Below are 10,834 nucleotides of genomic sequence, written 5' to 3'. Positions count from 1 at the left end.
TATGAAGTAAATTACTATTTCTCAAATTATTGCACTCAAATATCTGAAAACGTGATTCTTCACTTGAGAATATAATAATTGTATAAATACATTTTTTTTTAAGTAAAATAAAAATCACAATTACACCTACAGGTGGAAAAAAATTCTTCCAGCAAATCACTCACCCCAGTTTTAGAAAATGTCAAATACGAATACACTGAATCATCGTCTCCAATTTTAAACAAAAAAGTTCGCAAGCGACCTAAGCGTCGGATATTTAAAACCAATACATCCGAGAATATAGGAACTCCACAGGACCTCGAAGAACGAATTCAAGATGAAGAATTCAGTCAAAATGACGACAGACTACAAGAAAGTAGAATATCACCTTTGCTAGATCAATTCAAGACTGAAACTAATAATCCAAATCTAATTTCTTCTCCAAATATAAAAAAATCTAGTCCCACGAGCCTTAATAGTAATATTTTACAAGCTAATATAAATCCGGATTTTTCAAAACCGTCTACCTCTTCTGTAGAAAAATCTTTGGGAGACATAGTTAGAGATATCAAACGTACGCAGAAAAAGAGAAGAGTAGCTTCTGAAATGAAGCTCGCAAATTTTTCGGAGATTGACCTTTTCAAAGACGCCATTCAACTTGAGTGTGCTTCCACAAAGTTTTCCGATTCCACTAAAGAAGTGCCAGGAGCTGTAAGTCAAATTGGACTCGTTCCTTTTTCCAAGTACTGTTTGGAGGTGGGTGAAGAACCAAATTCCAAAGATGAGAAACAAGAGGAAACTTCAAGAGGGAATGAAGAAGTAAAAGAAAAAGGGAATCATGAGGGCAGAGAAATTGTAGGAAGTTCTAGAAAACAGTCGACGTATTCTAAACCTGTTAGAATATTCAATAATAGTTCGCGTGAAAGTTCTAAGAAACGTAAAGGATGCCGAGATTCTTCTGAAACTGTACTCACCTTAAAGGAGGAAGAAGAAATACTTAATGAAAGTATAGTCGAAGATTTCCAGTTCAGTCAGTGGTTGTACATATCGAAAGATGAAGAAAAGAAAGATGTAATAGAAATTGTGGAGTCTCAAAATTCTGAAAACGAAAGTAAAGCTACGGGCGAAGATATCGAGATTCTTGCTGATTTTACTAATGAGCTTCAGAAAGAAGACGTAGATGAGCGATCGGATATAGAAATTATAACGCGAGTTTCTGAAGGCACTAGCAAAGAAACTATTCCTTTATGCGAATTTTTAACGACGAAGGGAAAACGTATTCAAATTAATGAAGATAAACTTGAAACGACAAAATCTGTATTTAAAGAAGTTCAAGGTATTGATCTCGATAACGAATTTTCTGAAGATCTTACACCAGGTTCAGAAAAGCTTTCGCAAAAACATCTAGTTGAACGATCAAACAGGGAAATTATGAAGCAAGTTTCCGCAGGTTTTATTAAAGAAAATACGGTTCCTAATTGTGGATTTTCAACCGCGAAGGGAAAACCTATTCAGGTAAATGAGGAAAAACTCCGGATGGCAAAGTCTGTGTTTAAAGATGTTGAAAATATTGAAGATATTGATCTTACCTCTCAATCTCCTAAAGAACTTTTGCAGTTTGCTAATAAGATTTCGATAAACGATCTAGATGAGCAATCGGATCCGGAAATTATAAAGCAAGTTTCCTTAGGTTCTAGCAAGGAAGCAACGGTTCCTAATTTTGGATTTTTAACCGCGAAGGGGAAACCTATTCAGATAAGTCAGGACAAACTTCTTAAGGCAAAGTCTGTATTTAAAGATGTTGAGAATATTAAAGACATTGATATTACCTCTCAATCTCCTAAAGAACTTTTGCAATTTGATTATAAGTTTTCGAAAAGAGAATTAGATGAACGATCGGATCGGGATATTATAAAGCTGAATTCTGCAGGTTCTAGCAAAGAAGAAACGGTTCCTAATTTTGGATTTTCAACGGCGAAGGGAAAACCTATTCATATCAATGAAGGTCAACTTCTGCAGGCAAAATCTGTATTTAAAGATGTCGAAAATGTTGAAAATATTCATCTTGAAAACGAATTTTCTAAAGATCTTACACCAGATTTAGAAAAGTCATCAAACCTTGAAATTGTGAAGCAAGTTTCTGCAGAATTGATAAAGGAATCATCTTGTTTAGGATTTTCAACAGCGAAAGGAAAATCTATTCAGATTAATGCAGACAAACTCCGGAAGGCAAAGTCCGTATTTAAAGATGTTGAAGACATTGACCTCATTACCGAATCTTTTCCAGAATTGCCGCCGGATTTAGAAAAATCCGCTGATGTAGAAATTACAAGGCAAGTTGCAGAAGAATCCATCAAAGAACGAACGATTGAAGACATTGATTTTATCACTGAGTTCACTAAAGATGTTACACCACAAGATTTAAAAAAATCAGCGGACATAAACAGGGCACCTAATCTGATCAATTTTAAACCAATATCTCTGGATTTTAAGAGGGAAGTTCCGAAAGCGGCAACTTCTTGTGGATTTTCAACAGCAAAGGGTACCAGTATTGAAATAAATAATGAAAAATTACGTAGAGCTGAAATGATATTCAAAGATGTCGAAAACATCGAGGGTGTTTTAGAAACTGCAGCCGAAGAGTTTGAGTTAACAAAATCAAACAATGTTCTTGAATCTAAGCAAAAAGATTCTCCGAATGTGGGAGCAAAATTGATATCGGGATTTTCTTTAGCAAGCGCCAAAACCAGTTCGATTAATGAAGCAAAGAATCCAATTTCTGAACTTAAAAATAATTCTGTTACTGGATTTTGTACAGCTGGTGGCAAAAGTATTGCTATAAGTGAACAAAAGTTGATGAGAGCAATGCAAATGTACGATGAAACTGTAAAGGACAATTTCATTAGTAAAGATAAAGCATTAAATAATATAGAGTTGTATAATAAAGAAAATGAAGCAGGATCTTCTCTAGTTAATATTTCTGTTCCGTCAACAAGTAAAGTCCAAGCTCCATCGAATTCTGATGTGTTAAATAAATACACTTGTAGCATGAAGCGTAAACTTTCGGAAGAAGTTTCAATAAATTCTAAAAGGTTAAGAACAGCAGATTTCCCTACAAGAAATTCTGTGTGTCTTAGAAAGAGTTTTAATCCTGTTATTGTTAAAAGTATGCCAGAAGTTTGTCCACTTAACAAAGATATGCGTTTGAGTTTGAATGGATTAAAAGACGTTGTAAATCTTCCTACGTGTGATCTAATTGTACCTAAGGTTCAAACAGTGCAGTCTGGATTCGTAACAGCTTGTGGAAAGAAAATAGTCATTAGCGATGAGAAAAAACAGATGGCTGAGAAACTCTACGAAAATATTGAGGCCGAAGATGTAATCGCTAGTAGTTCGAAGTCAGTGTTACCAAAAAGAAATTTCAGTTTGCCATGTACTTCTGGGAATAAAGAGAGTGTTGATACTAAAAAGAGGAGATCTTTACAGACTGAATCCTCTAATGTTAAGAATATTGAACAACTAAGAAAGGATTTTCAACAGATGAGAAGAGACCAGTTAAGGAATCATATATTTATCAAACCTTTGACTCAATCCAAAAGTTATCTAATAAATTGGCGACCAGAATCACCGCCTTTCTCTGGATTTGACAGCAATGATTCTGTAAAGAGTACTACTTTGTTTCTAAAATCTGAAGAATATTTGAGAGAAGAGGAAATTATATTAATTAAGAGAAATGAACCAGAATTAGGAGAGAATCTTTCGAAAATATCAAGTTTGAATGCCAAAGTTCGTGAAGAGGATAAATCGGAAACTGACAAGATTGATAAGGATTCTTGTGGCTTGTATCGCGTATCCGACGAAGCTCTCCAAAAAGAATTAGAATTTTCAGAACTCTCTGTACAATTCAAACCTGAAATTTCTAATCAAATTTTGACATCGAATCCTACACTAAAACGGAGCATCAATGATGTGGACAGTGAAACTCCACTCGGAAGAAACTTTGCTTCCAAGACTAAAAAAGCCAAAGTTACCCGCGATTTGCAAGGAAGGAAACTCTTCTCCGAGGATTCAGAAAGTGAGGATGAATTTGCGAAAATTTCAACAAATGTGGTCACAAGTTCTGCAAATAAATTTGAATTGGAAATATCTACTAGGGCTTCTCCAATTCTATCGGGAAGTATTATCGAAAGTGTCGAAATTCTACAAAAGGACTTGAAAGATTTCAATGAAACAAGACTGGGTATTAAATACAATCAAGAGATTGTAAAAGAAAAGGAAAACAATTTGGAGGATGCAAGGCGCAGTCCTATTTTAGGAAAAAGGAAAAGGAGACGAAGGGTGAAGGACGTAAAGCCTGTGGAAGAACGATCTGGAATTAAAAGGGAAGATAGGTGTAATTCTGATGCAAACATTGATTCGAGGACTAGTTCCCAGAGTGTGGAAACTGATTCTGTTGTTATTGATTCAGATATTTTGGAGCGACGGATTTCTGCTGTCTTCGAGCAGGTAATTTATTTTTTGTAGTGTTTAGATAGAACCGAACCGGGACAAAATTGAAAAAAAGTAAAAAAAAATGGTTGATATTTTTCAAAATCAATTGGCATTTTTAATTCAACTGACTAGAGGACTCGACAAAAAATATAAATCACCATTTTTAAACCTTTAAAAAGCTAAAACGTTAGTTTTTGATCGCTTTTAAAAAATGGTTTCAACTTATTTTTCTTGGAATCGCTAGAGAAAAAACGTTTACAAAAACTGCAAATCTTTTTACAGGATACTACAACTATATTAAATTAAAACAAACAATACAAAAGTAGAACTTGTATTTATTAATCAGGTGCATTTCGCACATTTGTGTACTTTTGCAAATTTTGTTGTATATTTTTACTTTGATGTAGTTGTAATATTTAACAAAAAATACATGCAGTTTTTGCTTGATATTCTATAGTTTAAACGTAATAGATTCTTTTAATATCAAAAACTTTTACAGTTTAACGTAAAATTGTCTCTTTTAAGTGTTTTAAATATATTATCATCCTTGGTCGAAAAAAAAAACAACTTTTTAGATACAAAAATAATCATTTCTTGTAAAATATTAAACCTACAACAATATATAAAAAAGTACAAAATTCGTCCAAATAATAGATAAAAGTTCTACTTTTCTGTCATTTTTGTTGTAACTATTTATATTTAGTTGTAGTATCCTGTAAACATTATTTTAATTTTTTTAACTTTTTGTAAACGCTTTTCTACGAGGGATTCAAAGAAAAATGTTACATTTCAATTTGAAACAAATGAGATTTGCAATATTTTAAAGAGCAATCACAAACTAATGAATTAGGGTTCTCAAGAGTCGAAAATCGTGATTTATATCAAGAAAAGCATGTTTTTTTCAGTTTATCCGAACAATTTCGGCAGTATTTCTTTTGTTTACAGGGACAAAACTGTACACCGTTTCTTATTAGGAAATAGGGCTTGCCTTTTCTAAAAATTTTATTTTATGGCAAGCCCTAGCGTTTAGGTATTTGCGAAAAATTTTCTAATTCAATTTTGATACCCCTTTATTTTACAGGACATGGTTATAGCTAGGAAGAAAAAACAGAGGCCGAAGCCGATAAAAGGTAGCCTGTTGGATAATAGAGAACAAAATAGAAATTGCAGAATTTCTTTGCATCGCCTTTCGAGTGGTTCTGCTCCAATATATCGTAGTATACAAGAAGTAAGTCGAATTTTGAGGCCTTCATTTTATTTATTGATTTAATATAATTTTACTTTAATTTAATTGATAGCTAAAAGAGAAGGGTATTGATCCAGATGTTCTGGAAATCTCTGCATCAACGGCTGGAAGCTACAAATTTCGAATCGCGGATGTTAACAGGTTTGTGTAACTTTTATTTTTTTCTATCTATAATTTAATTCTTTGTTTTCAATTGACTGACAGTTTAATATAATTTGAATAAATTAGGGTATCAAATCGAAATCTGGTTAGTTTGGATGTTGGAGACGGAGGAAGATTAATTTTGGACTCAAGCGGATCAGCTGGAGTGACGGAATTCGAGAGAGCTTTCGAGGCAAGTCCTGGAGTCGATCCTAAGCTTCTTCCTCCAGATTGGGTGCGGAATCACTATCGGTGGATCGTTTGGAAATTGGCTTCTATGGATAGAGTAAAATTAGGTTGTGCGGATATTCCAAGGTAAATAATCTAGAAATAGATCAGCGTTAGAAATTCCTGGTCTAGAATTAAACTAAAATAAGTTATCAGTTATAAAATATTTTTAGAATGCTAATGCCAGACAGAGTGCTGAAGGATCTAAAGTACAGGTACGATAGAGAAATAGACAGATCACAACGTTCTGCTATCCGAAAAATTTTGGAGAAGGATGATGTACCTTCGAAAAGAATGGTTCTTTGCATCGCTACGATAGAAGAGGTAAACATTTTTCTATAAAATAAAACACTTTGTAAATATTTTTCATTGACCTAAAATAGTTAATATGGGGAAAGGTACATTTTCTTAAAATGTAACATATAAACATAAAATTATAAATTTGAGTTAAAAAAAGGAGTTTAAACTTCAGTGGAAAAAGACGTTAAATTTTTATTTCTGAAGAGTTACATTTTTAAAGTTAAGTTATGGGGAATTTCTTTTTTCAAGACTTGATTGACTGCGTTTCTATATTATAATTATTTTATCATGTATTTAAGAGCACTGACAATGAAAAAAATGAAAGCGATCCAAGAATTTTATTACGAACTCCGCGATGGAAGGTTGAAGTCACTGATGGCTGGTATAGTTTACCTGCTTCATTTGACGCAGTAATGGTGAAAAAAATTATAGACGGAAAAGTTCAAGAAGGTACTAAAATCGTGACCTATGGAGCGGAACTTCTAAACTGTGATAGAGGCTGTTTTCCACTAGAGGTAAAGATTCTCTTTTTGTCTAAACAAGTATTATATTTACGTGAAACCAATTCAGTTTCCAATTTTTGTTTTCATCAAAAGGAATAATATTTTTTTATTTCGGTTAACAACTGATTAAAGTTTATTTATTATCTATGTATTTTTTAAATATAAATTTTTACAATATATTTATCTACTTATTACAGAAGTCTGCTGATGTTTGTTTAAAAATCCACACAAATTCCACAAGAAGAGCAAGATGGGATGCAAAATTGGGTTATCAACGCCAGTCAGGACCAATACCAACAAGTCTGAAAAATATTGATCCCAATGGAGGATTAATTGGGAAAGTGACTGTCGTCGTTTCCAGGATATATCCAACATTGTTTCGAGAAAAAACCGCCGATGGTCAATCAAGTGAGTCTGTTTCCTTATTTTCAAAATTTCAGGGTGGCTGCTGAACGGGAAACCGTTAAATTTGGTAGCAGTAGATAAAGCGGGAAATGATAGTAAATTTACATTTTGACCGGGATTCTTTCTAATTTCTAATCGAAAAATCTACATAATCAGTTTGAATGTCACTTGAAAAGTTTAATTTTAAAGTAATTCTAATAAAATTGCCTTATCCTAAAACAGTTTAACTTTCAAATATTTAATGTAAAAATTGATATAGTTGATCCTCCTAATTTTTATTCAGTTATTTTTAAATTACAAAAAAAATTTATACTATTTTCGAAAGCTTAGAAAATTTAATATTAAACCGTTTCGAATTTATTAATTGATTGAAATGTGAATTTTGGAAACTTTGAGTTTTAAACATTATTGAAGATTTTAAGAATTTACTATTTCAAATTGAATAAGTTTTGATTGAAGTTAAAAATTCGAGTAGCTTAAAATGGAACTATTTTAATTTAAAAATATCAATAGTTGAACCATTTGTTTAATTGTGAATAGTTTTAATAAATTGTGCAGTTAAAATTTAAATGTTTGTATTTTGAATAGCACAAGAGACAATGTGACTATTATTAATTTTTAGCGATTTATATTCAAATAATTCAACCCTAATTTTTATCAAGGGTTTCAGTTTATAAAAAAAAAAGTTTTTCAATTTTATAATTTTAATCTCCAGTATATAAAGAAAAACTTTTTTCAATTTTATGATTTTAATCTCAAAATTGCATATGTAAATTTAACGTTAGAATCATTTAATTTTAAACACTTCTGGATTAAGGGGTAACATCTATGTAAAATTTTCAAAAAATCAATTTTTTTAAGCTAAATTGGTATGTAATTATGTCAAAAACAATGTCCCGAAACGATTTCTAAAAAGAAATTTTTCATCTAGTTCAGCTGTCGAGCGCATGGCCCCCCAGCGAAATTATTATTTCTTATTTATTTTTTCGTCTCAGACAAATATTGACGACAAAAAGTTGGTGGCCGTGGAGGTCTTTAAAAAAAGTAGCTGTACTCTGGGTTCGCTGAAGGCGCCATTTTGTTTTTGAATTATTCTAAAAAATTGATTTATGTTCCCTATAATATATGTAATAAACTTGTCTTCTTGGGTTTTGATTGGAATATTATATCACTTTAAGGCTATGTGACGAGTGGGTCACGTGACCAGATTCCTACCTTACCCTAACTTTTTTTATTTCCAATTTATTTTTACACGAAGCGCCACATCGAGTTGAAAATTTGGGATAATAAATAAGAAGTACTAAGAAAGGTGGGTCTGGTCCTAAATTGTAATAATTATGAAAAAAGCAAAGAAAAATATTTGTAACAAAAAACTTTTTTCATAATTATACAAAGTTAGGACCATACCCACCATTCTTAGTGCTTCTTGTTTAGCATGCCAAATTATCAACTCGATGTGGCGTTTCGTGTGATAATAAGTTGAAAAATAAAAAAAGTCGCTGTAAGGTAGGAATCTGGTCACGCGACCCACTCATCACATGGCCTTAAAAAAAATCTTCAAAATTTCAAATTAAGCTGTTTTGAATACCTGATTCTAAAATTTGTTAGTATTTATTTCAAAATAATAAACTTGAAACTGTATAGCTTTGAAAACTGAAACTTGAAAAGAAAACCTTAGCTTTTAAGGTCCATAATTTTCAGTTTTTTTACCCCAAATATTAAAAGTTTTTAAATGCAACTATTTCCGGAATTGTTCATTTTCTACCAAATTAAATTGAATTAGATATTTGATTTTGCAGGTTTGCAATTTTTAGTTTTATAATACGGGTGAAAATTAAAAAAACAACACAATTTACTTAAAAACTTTTTTCAAAAAGGTATTTTGTATTCAAGAAAAACTCTTTTCGCCGTTAGTCTTAACCCTAATTATGATAACAATAATTATGAGTAAGAACATGAAGGATACTTGGATTTGAAATTCATTATTTGAGTATTAAATAATAAAATATGTATTTCAATGCTTCTAAAATATAATATCCAAAATGTATGTGGGGACTTATTATAGCTCTTGGTTGAAATATAATAAACTAAATATAATTAAATATAAGAATCTTAATTTTTTTAATTCTCTGTATTATATGATAAACAAAATTTAAATAATGAAAAAATACATTTTTATTTTGAAAAGTACTCTAGAATGTTTATTTGACAATAAATTTGAATTAGAAAATCTATCTCTTTAATTTAAAAAATCTTTCAAACCTGCCGGGTAACAGTATAAAAGTAATTTATATATTACAGTTATAAGTGGTAAATTTACTAAAAACTTTCTTTGATTTTCTTTCTTTGAATATGACATCAGTAAATTAATAAATGCATTCTACTTAAGAAAAATGTATTCAAGGACATGAGATTTGAAATAATTTGAAAATAGTAAGTGTACAAGGTATGAGAGAATGAGTCACATACTTATGAAGTCCTATAATTGCATTTCTTTAGAATTATATAAGCCAGTAGCTTTCTCGGGACAAGATACTGTTGATTTTTTTATCCATATACTATTCTGAGCACTTTATATTAAATATTATTTAATTTCAAAGCTTAGTACTGCATTTTTTTAAGATTATAAGCTTCACGGAAAATTCTTTAGTTTTAAAGGTAAGAAAATTTAAAGTGATTCTCATTTGACGGGTTTCGAATAAAGTTTTGAAAACTCGAATTCTAATTTATTTAATTTGGAAATATATTTTTTATTTTTGTGATCAGGAAACAATTTTATTGTTGGAAGCCGGAAAATCCGAAACAATTTGATTAGGATATAGTGAGCACACTGATTTTAAAATTAACTCGAAAATCAAATACTAATGATAATAAATTGTCTTTCTATGACATTTTTCTCAGTTTATCGAAATGCCAAAAATGAAGAAAAGGCACAAGCGGCTTATGAGCAAGCGTTTCAGTCAAAAGTAGAGGCGATTGTTTCCAAGCTACAAGAAAAATACGAAGGAAAACAAAATTCTTCTGAAGAAGACAGTTCCGAATATTTAATAAATTACGATTCTGGAGTAAGTGAATAAACATAAATTTAATATTGATCTGAAAAGAATAAATACGAAGACTTAAATTTACTTGGAAATCCTATATTTTCTTTAAAAATCCCTTGATTCTTGTCATATTCATCATAATAATATATTTGTATTCGTCTCTATCAGTCCTATTTGACCGAATCTCAAAAACAAAAGCTAATGGACATTCGTCAAGCTAAACAGGAAAGATTGCAAAATAAAATAGCCCAGGAAATAGAAGCGAATCGTTCACCACCGAGAAACGTAGTTCCGGTTCAAAAAGTTCGAATTGTCGAAGGAGAAACGAACGCCATCTTAACGATTTGGTCAAAAAGCGAAGAGGTCAGCATTCTTAAAGAAGGTGGTTGCTTCTCCATCTTCAGTATAAGTGCTTACGGAAATGGGTATGAAATAATCTACTAACTATTCCTTCTTTTCTGATTCAAGAAGAAAATCAATCCCTAAGTCGTTTAATC

The 10,834-nt window shown here is 31.3% G+C and overlaps 1 protein-coding gene across 2 annotated transcripts in view; it reads left to right on the top strand.

Annotated features, from left to right (window-relative positions):
• LOC117176080 (breast cancer type 2 susceptibility protein homolog) overlaps window positions 1-10,834 on the top strand; it is a 28,253-nt gene that overhangs the window by 9,453 nt on the left and 7,966 nt on the right. The window contains exons 4-12 of one of the 2 annotated variants that reach the window (XM_033366094.1): window positions 133-4,485; window positions 5,552-5,698; window positions 5,769-5,857; window positions 5,945-6,172; window positions 6,259-6,409; window positions 6,685-6,900; window positions 7,086-7,296; window positions 10,195-10,358; window positions 10,506-10,762. In XM_033366094.1, coding sequence (XP_033221985.1) covers window positions 133-4,485; window positions 5,552-5,698; window positions 5,769-5,857; window positions 5,945-6,172; window positions 6,259-6,409; window positions 6,685-6,900; window positions 7,086-7,296; window positions 10,195-10,358; window positions 10,506-10,762 — 5,816 coding nt within the window. The remainder of the gene's footprint in view (window positions 1-132; window positions 4,486-5,551; window positions 5,699-5,768; window positions 5,858-5,944; window positions 6,173-6,258; window positions 6,410-6,684; window positions 6,901-7,085; window positions 7,297-10,194; window positions 10,359-10,505; window positions 10,763-10,834) is intronic. The other variant, XM_033366095.1, reaches the window with a different exon arrangement.

This window comes from Belonocnema kinseyi, chromosome 7 (genome assembly GCF_010883055.1).
Source record: "Belonocnema kinseyi isolate 2016_QV_RU_SX_M_011 chromosome 7, B_treatae_v1, whole genome shotgun sequence".
NCBI lineage: Eukaryota > Metazoa > Arthropoda > Insecta > Hymenoptera > Cynipidae > Belonocnema > Belonocnema kinseyi.
Note: the sequence above shows the minus strand (reverse complement) of the source record. Positions and strands in the feature narration are given on the sequence as shown.